The 17,436-nt window shown below is 39.1% G+C and overlaps 1 protein-coding gene across 15 annotated transcripts in view; it reads left to right on the top strand.

Annotated features, from left to right (window-relative positions):
- The window catches only part of RALGAPA1 (Ral GTPase activating protein catalytic subunit alpha 1), a 241,084-nt gene that overhangs the window by 134,942 nt on the left and 88,706 nt on the right, over window positions 1-17,436 (top strand). For all 15 annotated transcript variants that reach the window (XR_016280990.1, XR_016280989.1, XR_016280992.1 and 12 more), the window contains 2 exons: window positions 12,028-12,138; window positions 16,360-16,428. Coding sequence is in view for 11 of the 15 variants with exons in the window: in XM_089522122.1 (XP_089378248.1) it covers window positions 12,028-12,138; window positions 16,360-16,428 (180 nt within the window). In the remaining 4 variants the exon portion in view is untranslated. The remainder of the gene's footprint in view (window positions 1-12,027; window positions 12,139-16,359; window positions 16,429-17,436) is intronic.

The following is a 17,436-nucleotide window of genomic DNA, read 5'->3' as shown; positions in this document are numbered from 1 at the left end:
GCGCAGGGCACAAAGAGTGGCACGTCCCATTGAAAGTAATGGTGTACATGGCGTGCGTGTGCACCACCGCACCATGCACGAGCCCCATTACTTTCGATGGGGCTCAGGCATACGCGGTTTTTTATGTGGGGGGGCGGAACAGATCCCCCGCATAAAAAAAGGGCACACTGTACAATGTTTCAAACAAACACAAAATAATAAAATAATATACAGTTTTATATTTATATTCAAGTATTGTGATTATTAAGTCCTGATTATTAAGCTTTTGAAAAGAGAAGGGGTTGTAAGGGGTTGTACACCTGTCTCTGGCCATTGCACGTCATACTCAAGTTAGATAACTGGATGTGGTTAACCTTTTCCTCCTATCAAAAACGTCTATGTGCATATAAAAGTGGATGTCAGGGAGAAGAGTTCCATATCTCCCCATATGAACCTGACAGAACTTTAAGATCATCAGGGAAATGCTTTCTCACAGTCCCACCACCATCACAGGCTCACTTGGTGAGGACATGAGAGAGAGCCTTCTGAATGGCTGCTCCCACCCTATAGAACTCTCTTCCACAAGAGGCTATGCTGTCCCGCTCCCTGCTTTCCTTTTGCCAGCAAGCATAGACATTTTTATTTAAGCATATTTTTAATGGTTAAGTGGGAAAGGTTCTCGTTTAGATGCATGTTTTATCTGTTTTTACCTTAAATTATTAAACTATTTTATACTGTTTCCATGTGGGGATTTTAAATTGTTTTTAAAACTTTTTTGTAAATATTTTTAATTTGTTGTTCTGGAAACTCCCTTGGATTCTGCCCTTTGAGAAAGGTGGCATATAAATTAATTAATTAATTAAGTAAGTAAGTACATAAGTAAGTAATTAAATAGTTATTCATGGAAATGAGAGCAACCTTTCCATTTGACAGACATTCTAGGCATCCGCAGTATGTAGCAACCAGTCTGTCATCTGGATGCTTCATGACCAAGCATTACCCTGTGAGTGTATAACTGAGAGGTATCTCCATAGAGTTCATCACTGCTGCAACTTTGGAATGATCACAGATACTGAATGAAAAAGTTGGCTATTGCATCAAGGGGGAAATTGAGTTCCGTTCTAGTCCAAAATGAATATATCTACCTCTATATGTGACAATAGAAATAGTAAATAGAAATAGTAAGAGAGTTCTCATATCTGGGATCAAACGTTGATAGGAATGGGGACTGCAGCCAGGAAATCAGAAGAAGATTAAGCATGGGGAGAGCAACTATAAAAGAACTAGAAAAGATCCTAAAATGCAAAGATACACAACTCAGCACAGAAGTTAGAATCATACATTCCCTATTACCATGTTTGAATGTGAGAACTGGACAGTTAAGAAAGAAGATAAGAAGAAAATAAATTCATTTGAGATGTGGTTCTGGAGAAGAGTGCTGAGGATTCCATGGACAGCCAAGAAGACAAACAAAATGGTCCCAGAGCAGATCAAGCCAGAAATCTCCTTGGAAGATGACAAAACTGAGGCTGGCATACTTTGGACACATCATGAGAAGAAATGAATCGTTGGAAAAGACAATAATGCTAGGAAAGGTGGAGGAAAGTAGAAAGAGAGGAAGGCCACATGCTAGATGGATGGACTCCATTAAAGAGATCAGAAATGAATTGCCATGAGTTGGACAGAGCAGTAGAAGACAGTGGGTCTTGGAGGTGCCTCATCAACAGGGTTGCCATGGGTCAAGATAGATGTGAAGGCAATTAAGAACAATAGCAATAAATATGTGACAAGTAGCTTTACTATTTCATCTGGTCTGATCCTGAAGATGTAAATTCCTGAATTGTGCAGAAAGGAGTTGTAAATCGCTAAATGTGTACTATTCTTTTCTACTCTCCTGTTATTTATTTAGTTGTTTACTTATTTCTAACCTGCCCTGTATCAAAAGTTCTGAGGATAGCTTAAAAGTAAAATGAATACAGACAGGCTAAAACAATTTAAACCAGTAGGAATATTTTAAATTAACTGAGAACATACTAAATATAAATGCACATTTAAAACAAATTTAATGGATTAAAACAATTTAAAACTCTCCATTAGCATTTGAGAGAAATCAGTGAGATTCAAAGGCTTTGATAAAATTTAACTATACTTCTTAAATATATTTGTAAGTCATTGCTTCAATAAGTCAAATCTGATCCCCTTGCAGGAGGGAAATAGAGGTTTTCATAAATTAGATGTGAGAAAAGCATGCATATTTTTAAATTAAATAAGTTGATTACTTGATGACTAAGTTTTTGCAAATGGTTAGCTGTAAAATTTAGAATATATATATAAAATAGTAAATACTTTTTCCTGGAAAACACATTTGCCTTTGACATGTAGCTTGACCTTCACATGGAATAAAACATCCTCTCCTCTCTTCCTCCCAAAGTGGAGGCATCTAATTGCTGACAATCTGGCTTCATAATGCTGTTTCCATTGTCAATATTTTTCTTATTTACCTTTAAACTCAGCAACACAGTATTGTTAGATATACATCTCCAGCTTCTTCTTTTATTGTCTGTGTTGTGTAGCATATGTTTGTTACAAATCCAGTTTCTGAAGGACACCTCCAGTTATCTACATTTGATTTTGGTTCCTGTGATCATGTTGTTTGAGCATCTGAGTTTTTTTCTTTGATGTTCATTGTAATATGTTGGAAGCCACCCAAGTCCTTAATGTGTATTCTGCCTGCTGCATTCTGCTTTCCCTTTTCTTCAGACGCCTTTGGTACAGCATAAGAGGCTTTGTCATTAAGACAAGTGTTTCAGTGTTAGGTTTACAATACCAGTTATGATCTTGTAGCTAAAAGAAGAAGAGTTAGATATTTTGTGTGTTTTTGTTGCAGTAGCACTTTCACATGTTTACTAATCACTCTCTCCATTTGCCAAATAAAAATAAAAAAATATAACATTTAAAAATGTAAACATTAAAAATTATTAAAAATTAAAGTTGAGTCTTGGTTATTCCATGGTATCAGTGGTACTATGAAAAAACTAACATTGGTTTGCAAAATGGTCTAATCCAGTGTCATGCTACCACTTCACCGTAGTGTGGTGGAACTTTCTTAGCTATCTGTTCTGAAAGTTTTTTCAGCTCTCTAGAGCAGGTTTTGAGGGCACACTGGAGGAGGCAGGAAAAGGCCCTCCTGATTCTCCTGTCTTAATGGCTCTTGCTCAGTGTGCTTTATGTTTACAAAAACCATGTTTTGTTGTTGTTGTTTGCTGTCAGGTCAGCTTCAACCTAGGGCAACTTTGTGAATGCGAGACCTAGAGAGCACCAGTTCTCAATTGCCCTGCTCAAGTCTTGCAAACTTAGGGCTGTGGCTTTCTTCATCAAATTGTTCCATCTGTATTGCCACCTTTCTCTTTTCCCACTCTTTCCTATTGTACTAAGCATTGTTATCTTTTCTGGTGAGTCATGTCATCCAATGATACATCCAAAGTATTACAGTCTCATCTGGCCTTCTAGTGAGAGTTCAAGAGTGATTTGCTTTAGGACTCATTCATTTGTCTTTTTAGTAGCCCATAGTATCCATGGGGCTCTCATCAAGCACAACATTTCAAATGTGTTGCTTTTCTTCCTGTCAGCTTTCATCACAGTCCAATTTTCACAACCATACATAGAAATAGGAAATAGTATGATATGTATTATTCCGACCTTGGTATTTAATTACATCTCTTTATACTTGGAAATCTTCTGCTGCTGCATCGACACTGTAGAAACAATCCAGTTTGGCCCCACTTTAACTGCCATGGCTCAATGCTGTGAAATTCTATGGATTGTAGTTTGTTGTGGCAACAGCGCTCTCTGACAGAGAAGGCTAAATATCTAAAAAAAAACAAAAAACTACAAATCCCAGAATTCCATAGCGTTGAGCCATAGCAGTTAAAGTTGTGTCAGCCTGGATTATTTCTGCAATTTAATGCAGCCTTAGTCATCGTCTGGTTTTTTGACTATGGTCATGAATTAGGTTAATAAGTGAGCCAAGGTATAAAAAAAAACTTTAACTATTTCTATATCTTCATTATCCACTTTAAATGTATGTAAATTATCTGTGGTCATTATTTTTGTTTTCTTAATAATCCAGCTGTAACCTTGCTTTTGGACTTTGTTCTTCAATTTTCACTAGGAGCCATTCTAGGGCTTTACTGTTTAATGCAATTGTTACTGCATATCTTAAAATACTGGTGTTACTTACCCCAATTTTTATTCCTCTGCGTCTAATCCTGCTTGCCACATTATATGTTCTGGATATAATTTAGATATGGTAATAAAATACAGTCTTGTCTGGGCTCTTGCCAATAGGTAAACATTCTATTTCACCATATTGTGTCCTGGCTGTGATCATTTGTCTAGAGTACAAGTTATGCATCAGGACAATCAGATGTTGTGACATGCCTGTTTCTTCTAGAGTGAGCCATAATTTGCCATGAGCTACATAATCAGAGACTTTGCTGTGTTTGATTTTCTTCTGAAATTCTTTGGTTCCATTATCCAATATATGTTTGCAATGTGATTCCCTAGTGCTGCTTCCTTTTTTGAATCCAGCTGTGACATCTGCCATTTCCCATTCCTATCTGGTAGAAGTCTTTCTTTTAAAAGCCTGATTATCTTTGCTTGAATGGGAGATCAATTCAGTACTCTAATGGTTATTGCGTTTCCTAATATTCCCTTCCTTAGGGATGGGGATGTATTCCAAATATTCCATGCAATCCATACACTATGAGGTTATTCCCCACATGCCATCTGACTAGGCCGGAGTCCAAGATTCTTTTTCTGTTATGTCCGTTGACTTCCTTACTTTCTCTATTAGTTTTTGTTATTTCCTTCTTTGCCAGCTCAATGTGTTTTTTCCTTCACCCACACACATTAAATTGAGGAGCAATTAATATTAAGAAATGGAGGGAAATCATAAAAAGAGAAGGGCTACGGGCAATGAGGCAAACAGATAGACATGGAGCAGCACTTTGGGCTGGCTTGGGGGCAGTCAGGGCATAGTGTCTACACAGTGCACACCCTGGCTCTGCCCCCAGGGCGGCGTGATGCATCACAGTGCTCCTCTGGCACCGCATACATATGGCACCGCATACATATGCCGCTAAGCTGCAGGAACACAGCTATAGCACCCTTTGCAGGGCACAAAAAGGAGTCACTTTTTGCGGTTCTATTTTCGCCCTGCAAAGGCCAAATCGGGGCCGTGGTGTGCGGTTGCCTTGGCCCTGATCTGGCTATAACAGGGGCGGCTATGTGTACAGTCCCTAACTCACTAACTACTACCCAGCACTTTGCAGGTCTAGAAAATAATAAGATTGCCCAAAATCAGATGATTGCTAGCAACTGGGTCTCTGAAATTAAAGAGGATGGATTATTAAAAAGAATTTTTATTACTTCAAGTGAGTCAGAGGACATGATAGTGCTTCCTCTGCCACAGAAAAAGAAAAGGGAAGGAAGCAGAAGCAGATGGCAGAGAATGAAGTACTTAAAAAGACTAAATAAATAAATAAGTTAAACAAAAATGTTTTTAAAAATCTGAGTATACACATCAATCAGAGTCAGGAACTCAGGGTTCTGTTCAAGAGAAAATTGGACCATCATTTCATGCTGCCATGTTGAGAATGGACTTTCCAAAACAGAGGAGGAGAATTTACAGGCAGAAGCACCCATTGGGAATGGTCAGGCAAATGGAGCTTCTGCGCAGTTGCAGCAGATGAGTGGCAGTTCAGAGCAGCAGCAGTAGACAGGAATAGAATGCTACAGGATTCTAAAGACACAACATTTTTTCATAGTACATTTAAAAACACTTCTAAGGTTGTGCTGCCAACTTCACAACCCGCTTCACTGAATCAACAGCAAAGTAATAGTGCACATTATAATTAGCATCAATTTACAATTCATGATTCAAGACTCAGTAAGCAAAGAAATTAATTCAGCTTTAATGTAACAAAATGAATTGCAATTTAATAGCAATAGCAAGTACATTTCTATACCACTTATCAATGCACTTAAGCACTCCCTAAGCAGTTTACAAATTGTAAGCTAATTGCCCCCAACAATCTGGGTACTCATTTTAGCGACCTCGAAAGGATGCAAGCCTGAGTCGAACTTGAGCCCTTTCGCTGGTATTGAACTCGCAAACTTATGATTTGTGAGTGAGTGGCTGCAGTACTGGCATTTAACCACTGCGGCACCAGGGCTCTTCATAATACTGTAGTAGGTCTAGCATCAAATATGATGAATTACAGTTTAATGAAATATCTAATGAATTTTAAATTAATTTTACAAATTAATTTTAAAAACCAGACTCAATCACATAATTTATTTACAATGAATTATAACAAAAACTTTCAAAAATTGATGAATTTAGTACCAGACAGTACAGAGGCTAGAGAGCAAGCACAAGTAATTTAGCAGATTCAAACAGGAAGAATAGAAGTAGTAAGGAACAAAGCATGAAATCAACAGTGATAGAGAAGTAATTGGGTGAAAAAGTGCATGAAAAAATGAAAACACTTAGGAGATGTTGAAGCCTTTTCAGTCAGAAATGTAAGATTACAATAGAAAATAAAGAAATATATCATTCACAAAATAGCAGTGAAGAAGGTGATACTGATGCAGATACAGATGATAAATTACATAGTTTTTTTGCGGTGAAGAAATTTAAGAGACTTTTAAAAGAGTGATCTAAAGATTAAGCATAGAAAGTGGCCAAAATGGAACACATGTAATCACACAGGATGACTATGGAATGCACCAGTTTTAAAGAAGCCATTGCCGAACATCTTTAGGGAAGTAATAGATTTAAAATGGGATACCCCATTAAATACTAAGGAATTCTATGTTACAGCCAAAAGTTATATTTGTATAAAAAGGTGGATATGAAATTCCCTAAAGTGTTCCTAGTGGATAGCCCAATCACAGTGCTTATTTGGGGGGCCATTGTCCTTAATTTAGAACTGAGGCAGTGCTAAAGAAGATGCACAAGGCTTCAGGCTTAGTGATTTGGAGTTCTCTGTGGACTCTATGACTCACATAAAGGGGTTATCCTGCGCTGTCACTCTGCCTCTTTTGGAGTGTTCTAAAGCCTTATGAAGAATTTTGGCTACAGCCCCGCCCACCTCTACCAGCCCTATATAAGGGGCTTCCCTTTGAAACCTGCTAGTTCCTTTTTGTCCAGCACTGCAGCTGCCTCATTAGGAACAGCATTCATATACTTGGATTATAAAATGTCTTCTGCAGTCAATTGTCGATGTGAGATTTGAGCCATGCTAGCTCTTGGGACTTTTTTTTGGTACTGCTGACTTATTTTAAGAAGTGCATTGAATGCAGAGCTAAGATTCCAGGTCAAGATAGGCATTTGAGATCCCTTCAGTGTTTGGTCAAGTCCCATGTCATTGCCTTATATGTACACAGTACAGCATTTTCACTGCAGGCCAGATGTAACAGAGACCATTGCCCTAAAGCTCGTCGATATGAGCAGGCCTTGAAACCACAAAAGCCTGTGTGTCATGAGTAGCCTTCAACCAAGAGACATAGCAGGCCCTTGGCATTGATCCCCAGCATTGAAGAAGTCAGAATTGAGTATGGAGAAGGAGGTCTCAGTCCCAGCGATGTCAGTACCACTAAACGGAAGGCCCCAAGTACATTGCTGTATGCATGCTGACACCCAAGATGTTACTGGGGACAAGTCATTTTATTGTTAGTCAACCATAAGTAGATCTCTCGAAACTGAAGAGCAGGCTGGCTTGAAATACAAGCATAAGACAAAGAAGAGATAGAAAACACTCTTCTCCTTGGCCTTCTTATTTGGCTGAAGCTATGGCTGTACCTGAGCCATCTACTTATCTTCAGGGCGTTGCCTCAGAAAATTTTTTTCATGGGGACATTATGTCTCCCTTGCTGGCTTCTCCAAAACTGAACTGTACAATGGTGTCAGAAACTATTTCCATTCAGGACAGAAGGTTGGATGACCATGTTTTCGAAGGAGAAATACAAGAATCGTTTGTTATTACAGTTACAGCTTTTCCTTCCCCAGCTCAAGTTTCAATTTGAGAGAAACCTCTGCCAGTGATTCCATATCTGTGTTAGCACAGACACTGGTACCATTCCAGGCTATGCTCTTATTCTAGATTGGACACTGATTCAGCTTCCTTCTATTGGTATTACCGAAGTAGATGACACCATCGGTCCCATCCACAGACTGTTCATAGCTGTTGATACCGTGGCTATAATAGATACAGGTCCACTTCCTGTGAATCCCACTATTCTGAGATAATAATAATAATAATACGTTTTATTTGTATTTTCCCGTTTCTCCCGATGGATCGAAGCGGGATTACAATCAGGGTATATAATACAACAATACAGATACAAATGCAATTACAAACAATTCCAGTAACAATTATTAAAAACAAAGTATAAAAACAATCATCTGTCTAAAAACATGCAATATGCAATCCTAATTAGCATCTTGAGGTAGGCTCCTGTTTGGGAATGATATTCTATTACAGAGAGTCAGGGGGGTATGCTAATTGGAAGAGGTGAGTTTTCAGCGCCTTCTTGAAGGCATCCAGGGTAGATATATGTCAGATCTCTTCTGTAAATTCTCTTTGGTAAGTAGTTGTTAGTCTAACCTCGGGATGCTTGAGTAGATACTTCCCAGTTGTTCTGAGAGTGCGGGGCAGATTGTGCAGGGAGAGGCGTTCCCTCAAGTAACTCGGGCCCAAGCCATGTAGGGTTTTAAAGGTAATAACCAACAGTTTGTATTGGGCCTGGAAGCGAATTGGCAGCCAGTGAAGAGATTTTAATACAGGTGTTATGTGGTCTGACCTTGAGGTTCCAGCAACCAATCTGGCTGCAGCGTTTTGGACTAGCTGAAGCTTCCGAACTTGGTACAAAGATAGCCCCATGTAGAGCGCATTACAGAAATCTAAGCAACAGGTTACCAGTGCATGTAGTACAGTTTCAAGGTCCTTTTGGTCCAGGCAGGGACGCAGTTGGCGTATCAGCCGAAGCTGGTACCAAGCACTCCTGGCCATCGCATCCACTTGAGATGATAACTGTAGAGATGAATCCAGGAGTACTCCCAAACTGAGAACTTTGTCCTTCAGGAGAAGTGTGACCCCGTCCAGGACTGGATGGCAAATTTCCCTGTCTGGACTTGGGGTGCCTATCACGAGTACCTCTGTTTTCTCTGGATTCAGCTTGAGTTTGTTTTCCCTCATCCAGCCAGTTCTTCTTCTATTGGTGACATTGTTCTGCGTTCTGTGTACTTGCCACTATAGGAACCAGGCTTCCTCTCCACGACCTTCCACGCACAAGAGACAGCATTCGGACCATGTGCACTCTGCTGCCCTGGCCTCCATTCAGCAAAGTTGAGCATCTGTTGACCAGAATCATACTGTGTCACAAGCCAGGCCTTGTCTCAGCCAGCTCAAGCCCAGGATACTAAATTGGGTATGAAGGGAATAGACCATCTGTCTTTCTTCAATGTATGGGACTGACAGCTCTGGTTCTGATTCTGATTCAGTGTTGTGCTAACTAGAAAGTATCCTCTGATTGAGTAAGGAGGCATGGACCCTTGCTCCCCAATTGATGATATCAAGTTGTTTGTCAGTCAGATGCTCCACATGGCCAAGTCTTTCAACAAGGTCCAGCAACAACTCAATCAGACTGAGGATCTAGTTTTCCAGCAGATCCATTTGCAGTGGAAACCCAATCCAGTTTTCTAGCAGATCCTGCAGCTTTACCAACACTTCCGTATCTTACTCAGAACATTTGGAAGTCTTGGTCAGCACTACCATCTGTTCAATCCACTTCCAGCAAGTTGAGACCTGACAAAAGTCATCACCAACCTGTGTCGGGACTGAGCGAGGTTATGACAGGACTTTCCTTATATGCTGTGGTTACCTTTACCTCTTATCCATTGAAGGCCACTAGTAATTGATATCTGCCCTGCTTTGCCCCTTTAACACTTTCTCTAAGTGTATAAGGGCTAGGGTCCCAAGTGTCTTCCCCAAACCAATTTACAGTTGGCCCTCCAAATTTGCAGCTTTGACTTTTGTGGATATGATTATTTGTGATTTTGATTAATATGTTCTCTGTAGGAATCTCTAAGTCCTCCAGCACAACCCTGCCAGAGGTTGACCATAGAGTTGTCTCTAGGCATTTGTAGTCCTCCAGCATGATTCCTTGGTTTATTTCTGGCAGATGTTGACCATAGAGTTGCACTGGAGGACCTGAAGATTCCTAGAAAAGTCTTGTCTCTGGTAAAAAGAATAGTGTTCTTTTATTTGCAGTGTTTCCACATTCATGGGGATCCTTCACCCCTAACCCCAGCGAATGTAGGGGGACAACTGTAATATCTTAGGTAGCGTGCTTGTCTTTGTTTATAATGTCTAGAATTCACTCAGACGGAGACTTCTATTATAAAACATAAACAGTAACTTTATTAAATAACATAAAGCAAGAAAGTATCTTACATAGACTACTTCATCTTAGTATGGTTACATTAACATATTCCTGCAGGCTTATCACAGTCCCTGCTAGACTTTCTTAAATCGCTCCCTCTCCTAGTCAGAATCCCTCTTTGACTCTCACTGACTCCCAGTCATATTCCTTATCTGATTCTAACTGAAGAATATCTGTCAGTCACTAACTCCCACTTTTATACATTCTAATTCCTCCTCAGTCCCTCTCACAGTCTCCCTGTACTGTGATTGTCTGCCAGGAAGCCGAGCCTGACTACTAGCTCTATCACGGAGGTGCATCCTGATTGCCTCATGGTGGCCAAGGCAGTAGTGGTTCACATATCTTGTTCACCTATCCCAAAGAGAGTAAATTCAGTTGCCACACAAACTAGATCTTCTGACAATGTACAACACCCAGGTCAAACACCCTGATCTCAATACTCTCCACCTGTTGGCATGGAGGATCCTGCCCTAGATGCACCAGTTGCAGAGAGAGAAGTTATTGGTGCTGCCCATTGACCTTCAACCAGGTGGTCATATTACTAGTGGAAGATATTTGTTTCCTTCCTACTTCTACTGTCTGGATGCTGTGGCTGAGACTACTGTCATGCATGTGTTGGACGTTTTACTGTTCTTTTCGATCAAGGTCTTTTATTTTTATTTAGTTGTTATTCCAGCACATTTTCAGTCTCTTGGTAAGACTTCTTGTTTTACACACCCTTTGATTAGTTTTCTTTAAAGGATACAAAGACCTTCATCCTCTGGTGTTGGGGCCAACACCCCATTGGGTTTTTGGACTTGGTGCTTGGCCAGCTTTGTGGGAGACCCTTTTGCTTCAGTGGTAACTTGTGATCTGTGGCTGCTGTCATGGAAGACTGCCTTCATATTTACCATTGTGACTGCTGAGAGAATTGTTAAGCTTTGGGCCCTGAGGGTGGATGACCTGTATCTTCAGTTCTATCCATACAGGGTTGTGCTGTGACCTGACATCATCTTCTTGTTAAAGGCGGTGTCATCCTTTCATTTGAACCAAGACATTGTTTTACCTTCCTTATTTCAAAACCCCACTTTGGACTGTAAAATACATTGGTGTCACCTTAACACACAGAGGGCATTGGCCTTGTATGTGGACAGGACTGCAGCCTTTCTTACTGATCCCAAACTAGTCTCTTCCAACTGTTATGATTCTGTGAGGGTCCTGGAGCCAAACCTTAGTGGATACCAAGAGCCCACTGTGTGGTGGTCAGCTTGAGATCATTATTTAGTTTTGTTTGCAACCCACAATTGTTAACTGTACTTCTGTAGACTTTGATGTCCATCTGTTTAGGTCTTAGATGTAAAATGAAATGATCAGTTTCAGATTTAAAGCTGTTCAAGAAATAGATAATACGTTTTATTTCTCTCTTGACAAGGGGCTGTTTTCTCTTTGAGTTTTTCATTATCTTCTGATTGTGTAACAGTAGTGAACTGGTAATCTGTCACATAGTGTATCCTAATATTGAGATCAATTTATTTCTAAACCTTTCTGTGTTTTTTACAGTTTCCAAATAAAACAGTGGCACATGTTGCTTGTAATATGCTTAATATGCTGATTCATTATGCAGATAGACTGCAAATGTACCAAGCTGATTCACCATTAAAAATTATTCAAGTAAGTAAAATAACTAATATTTGAATTTTATATATATCTAATGCTCTTTAGAAATATGATTCACAAGATTTTCAAGCTGGCAAAAGTTAAGTATGTATATCACAAATACCTTTTTGCAAATTCTCCTATATGGTTTGTTGTGATCAGAATGCATTTGCATTGTATGCATTTGTCATGTTAGCCCTGTCAAGTATGAATAAAGGAGAGAGTATGAAGAAGAATCTGGCATTAATTTTGAAAATATTATTGGCAGGCAAGGCTTCAATTCTAATAGGTTTCTTCATATTATATAATGCATAGTTTTATTGAAAAGCTAGTCTGTTTTATGAATCACATTCATTTTACCACCTAGGTTTCCGCAAACTTTAAATTGATTCAAAGGAACAAATACCTATAATTACCTGAAAAGTCACTATGTACAGAAAGATTTGCTGTTTAATTTTACTGCCCAGCTGAAAACTTGGGAGAGCTCCTTCAGAAGGAAGGCACAGTATGCCATTGGATATTCCTGAAACAACATTACCCTTGAGCAGAATTAAATGTAGTTCTGTGAATCTTTAAAGATTAGTTTGTTCATTTGTTTTACATAGTATAGCCTCTGTGGCTACATTCTGAATGAGGAGAAGAATATTTTAACCCATCTCTTTCCCTTTCTTTAAAAAGAAAAGAAAAGAAAATTGTCTGCTCCTAAGCTGGTCTGGGTGTTTGTATTGATCAGTAGTGAGGAATATTAAGCCGGGCCAGGGGGAATCTTACCAGAAAAATGGCATGAGGTCTTAGCAGAGAAATATTACGATTACGAAGCCTTTATTCCTCTTCTAGCTTTCAAGTTTGCAGTCTCATTAACTGCATTATAACTGAACCAAAATGTCTAAAAAGAATCACAATATTCAATGTAAGTCAATTACCTTCCGTTAGTTTTTATTAACAGTAAAGCCTATAGTAATTCCCTACGGGTCATGTGTCTGCAAATATTGGAAAGTCGTGTATATATGACCTCAAGTAGTGTAGGACAGTGAGGATAACTACACTTTGTCCTGCATTCTCAATAAAAATATGTCAAATATTTAGAAAGCAAGCCATAGACGTCCTTCATCTGTGGTTGTAAATACTGTTGAAGAGAATATATTAGACAGTTCTGATCAGAGTAATTTAATATAGTGATTCACATCCTCTAGCTCTCTAAATATTTTGAACTTCATCTTCAAAAAGTCGTAGTCATTATGGTCATGTATTCTGGGGTTTAAGTCCAAAACAGAGCAGTGCTTCTCAGTCTGTTCAGTGTGGGTGTCCAGCTATTTACAGTATTTCCCCCCTAATATGCCAGGGATTAGCACTAGATTTGTGCCCAATGGGTACAGCTGTTTCTTTCTTTCCTGCAACTTGCTAGGGACTAATAGTCAGTGGATCAGGAATAGGCACTTTGGGTAGCACTGTTCTAAAGGACCAGAGGCCCTATACAGACCAGCACTGTGTGCTGGCCTGTGGGCAGAGTTAGGGCGCAGCACCTGCACACTGGACACCCTAACCCCAGGGCACCATTTTGGCACACACCTGTCTACATGGCGCGCGCCATCATGATGCCCCTCTGGTGCTGCATCCACATGATGAAGCACTGAAGGGACGTCATAAAGCCGTGCCACCGCAGGTATGGTGTACCTTGGAGGGCGCAAAAAGGAGCTGCTTTTTGTGGCTCCTTTTTGCACTCTCCAGAGGCAATATCAGAGCTGTGGTTTGAGGTTGCTGCAGTCCTAATCCAGCCAGTAAAGCCCCAGAGTTTGAGAACCACCAGTTTAATACATCAGATAGCATTTTTAAAGTACACTTTAACTCTTATTTATATAGCTTTAAATGCAAGTAATATTTATGTAGCCTATAAATTGATATAAAATTGAAAAAATGAAAAAATTATAGTTTGCTACCATATTTGATTGAAGATAAATTTGAATAAGTGGACATGGAATTCAGGATGCATATTTTTATATGTATTCTTAATTCTGGTAAGGTGGAATACAGAATTAGAAGCAACAAGGTAGAATCCTCATCTGGCTAGGAGACTAAATATTACTTGTTGGGTAAAACCATTAAGATGATTGCATTAAAACCATCAACGTAATTTATTTTTAAAAAATAAATCCAATGGCATTTTATGTTTCCACTGTTAATATGTTGCAGGTAAATAATAATAATAATAATAATTTGTTTTATTTATATACCGCTGTTCCAAAGATCATAGCGGTGAACAGCAAGTAAGCTAATTAGCAAGTAAGCTAATTTGCCCCCAACAGTCTGGGTACTCATTTTAGCGACCTCGGAAGGATGCAAGCCTGAGTCGAGCTTGGGCCCTTTTGCTGGTCTTGAACTCGCAACCTTGTGGTTTTGAGTGAATGGCTCTGATTCTCCAATCTCCTAGTTTTCTGTGTTTCTCTGCTGAATACAGAAGACATAAAGCATCTTCCTGCTCACTCATCATAGAAACTAAGTGGTTTGGTAGACAATACAGAGGGTGCTCAGTTCCTTTACTGCCAGCTTACTGCATTTTAGCCTGGAAAATGTGTTACTAGCCTATTTTCTACTCATAAGAGGGGCTGACCAATGAAGCATGGAGTATTCCTATCTGTCCTTTCTTCAGTCTCTCTTATGAGTAAAAAGAAATGAATAGAATTGTAGACTACTAACCTTTCTGGTCTAATTTACCAAGTCATTGCAAACACATTCTGATGTAGCATCAAGCAAATAGATTTGCATAATTGTTGACATCTCCATGGTGGCTGAAATATCCTTTCTGTTCTGCATAATACTTTGCCTAAGAAACTGTTTTTGTGATGGTAGCACTACTGAAAGCCAGCATGCCATCATAGTTTGACTGTAACTCTGGAGACCAGGATTCAAATCCCTGCTCGGCCATGGAAACCCACTGGGTGACCATGGGCAAATCACACTCTCTCAGTCTCAGAGAATGGCAATGGCAAACCCCTCTAAAGAAACCTGTCAAGAAAAACCAGTGATTTAGGGTTGCCATAAATCAGAAATGACTTGAAGGTCCACAACACACACACACATCAATAGGGTTCCTCAAAAGTAACACTGGTTCTATAACGCTTTTATCACCCGCTGTTTTTGATGTTGTATTGTTGTAATTTCCATTATATTTTATCCCAGTGCAAGTTTTGCTGGCTTGCAGAGCTAATGTAGGGCATCTGCAAATCAGTAAGTTTCACAATAAATGTGGAATAGATTCCTCATTTAAGATGAAACTGTGAGTTGCAGCTACTTAATATAAAGTACTGCAAATATTCAGTTTTCCCAGTTACATAAATATGAAGCAAATAGCATAATAGACTACAAATAGTGACAACAATCATCTTGCTACTAGAAACACATAAATATGTTTGGATAAAACAAGTTAAATGCGGAGGAATATTTTATTATCCTTCAGGGGAATATTTCTAATTTTGCCATAGGCACTGGAAGCAACTAAAATAAAGCAGACCAATTCCAAGTACATATTTTGAAATAAATTATACTGAAATCAAAGGGACTGATGTCTGAGTAAATGTGCTTAGGATACATTTTACCAATACTGATAACAACTATTAAAGACTGCAATCCCAACATTACTGAGACTTATAAGCAGCTTCAAATCTGCAGCCTAAGACTTCCAAGAATTTAACATTATCAAATGACTTGCTAAATGTTGCTAGAATAGTCAGCACATTGAAAAAATGGAATAATTCTTCTAACAGTATAATTCTTCAAAAGTACAGAAAAAAATGGTTGTTTAATAGTACATGAAAAACACATATTTACATTTGTTAATTTACTAGCAAAGATTAAGTAAAACAATTAATTATGATTAATTAATTATAAATACCTGTAGACATATTCTCCACTCTTGTTGTTTTGTATGCCCACAAGTTGTTTCCAACTTATGGTCATCCTAAGACAAACCTATCATGAGGTTTCTTGGTAAGATTTGTTCAGAAGAGGTTTTTGTTAGCATTTGAGGCTGAGAAAGTGTTAATTGTCCAAGCTCACCTACCCAGTGGGTTTGCATGATCAAGTGATAAAGTGAACCTTGGTTTCCAGAGTCATAGTCCAAAACTCAAACTACTGTATAGATATTTTAAATTGATTAGCCCAAATCATAGGTAAATCATTAACTAGCGATTTAAAAATCTCTTTCACAATATGTTTCTATATAATACTTATTATCCACAGATCCTGATAGCTACCATCACTCATCTCTTGCCCAGTACCGAAGCTTCTTCATATGAACAGGACAAAAGGGTAACCAACATTTTATTTTATTCACTTCTATTCTATTCTGTTTTTATGGTCCCTTGTATATTTTAGATTGTGATGTAAAGGTAAGCAAGGACATATTGTTATAGTTAGAAGTATAAGCATATGTTTTCAGCTTTTTGTTGCTTATCTGTAGTACAGCTTACATCTCTGCTGGGTCCGATATTGGAAAAAAGGCAGGAAATAAATAAAATAAATAATATTTCTTATGTAAGTATTTTCCAGTGGCCTTGTGACGTCAAAGGCTTTCATGGCTGGCATCCATGGTTTTTTTTGTGGGTTTTTCGGGCTATGTGGCCATGTTCTAGAAAATTTTCTTCCTGATGTTTCGCCAGCATCTGTGGCTGGCATCTTCAGAGAATGCTTTGCCGGGAAAAAGTTGGGTGTATATATACTGTGTGATCCTGTGAATGTAGGAGTGATTTGCATGTGTATTGTTCTGTGCTGATGGCTGGCCTCAGGCTGGGAGGCTAATGCAAAAGAGGATTAATGTTTGCTAATTGGTGATCATTATCTGCTGGGAAAGCCCCTGACTCTGAATGGTTTCCCATTTGCATTTGCTGAGTCCTTATGTTGCTATTCTTCAGGACTGGTTGCCAAATTTTGTTCACTTTAAGGGTTTCTTCTTTCCAGTTGAATTTATCCAGATGTTTGTGGATTTCAATGGCTTCTCTGTGCATCCTGACATGGGAGTGGTTGGCATGGTCCAGAATTTCAGTGTTTTCAAACAGTATTTTATGCCCAGGATGGTTTTTGGCATGTTCTGCTACTGCTGATTTTTCTGGCTGGCCCAGTCTGCCATGTCTCTCGTGTTCCTTGATTCTTGCTTGCACACTGCGTTTGTGGTCCCTATGTAGACTTGTCTTCAGCTGCATGGTATGCGGTAAACTCCTGCGGCTGTGAGAGGGTCTCTCTCGTCCTTGGCTAAGCGAAGCATTTGCTGGATTTTCTTCATCGGTTTGTAAACCATTTGCAGGTTGTGCTTCCTCACCA

Source organism: Sceloporus occidentalis, unplaced genomic scaffold, assembly GCF_023333645.1.
Source record: "Sceloporus occidentalis isolate IW3139 unplaced genomic scaffold, rSceOcc1.0.p SCAF_4, whole genome shotgun sequence".
Classification (NCBI taxonomy): domain Eukaryota; kingdom Metazoa; phylum Chordata; class Lepidosauria; order Squamata; family Phrynosomatidae; genus Sceloporus; species Sceloporus occidentalis.
This window is presented reverse-complemented; position numbering and strand designations above follow the sequence as displayed.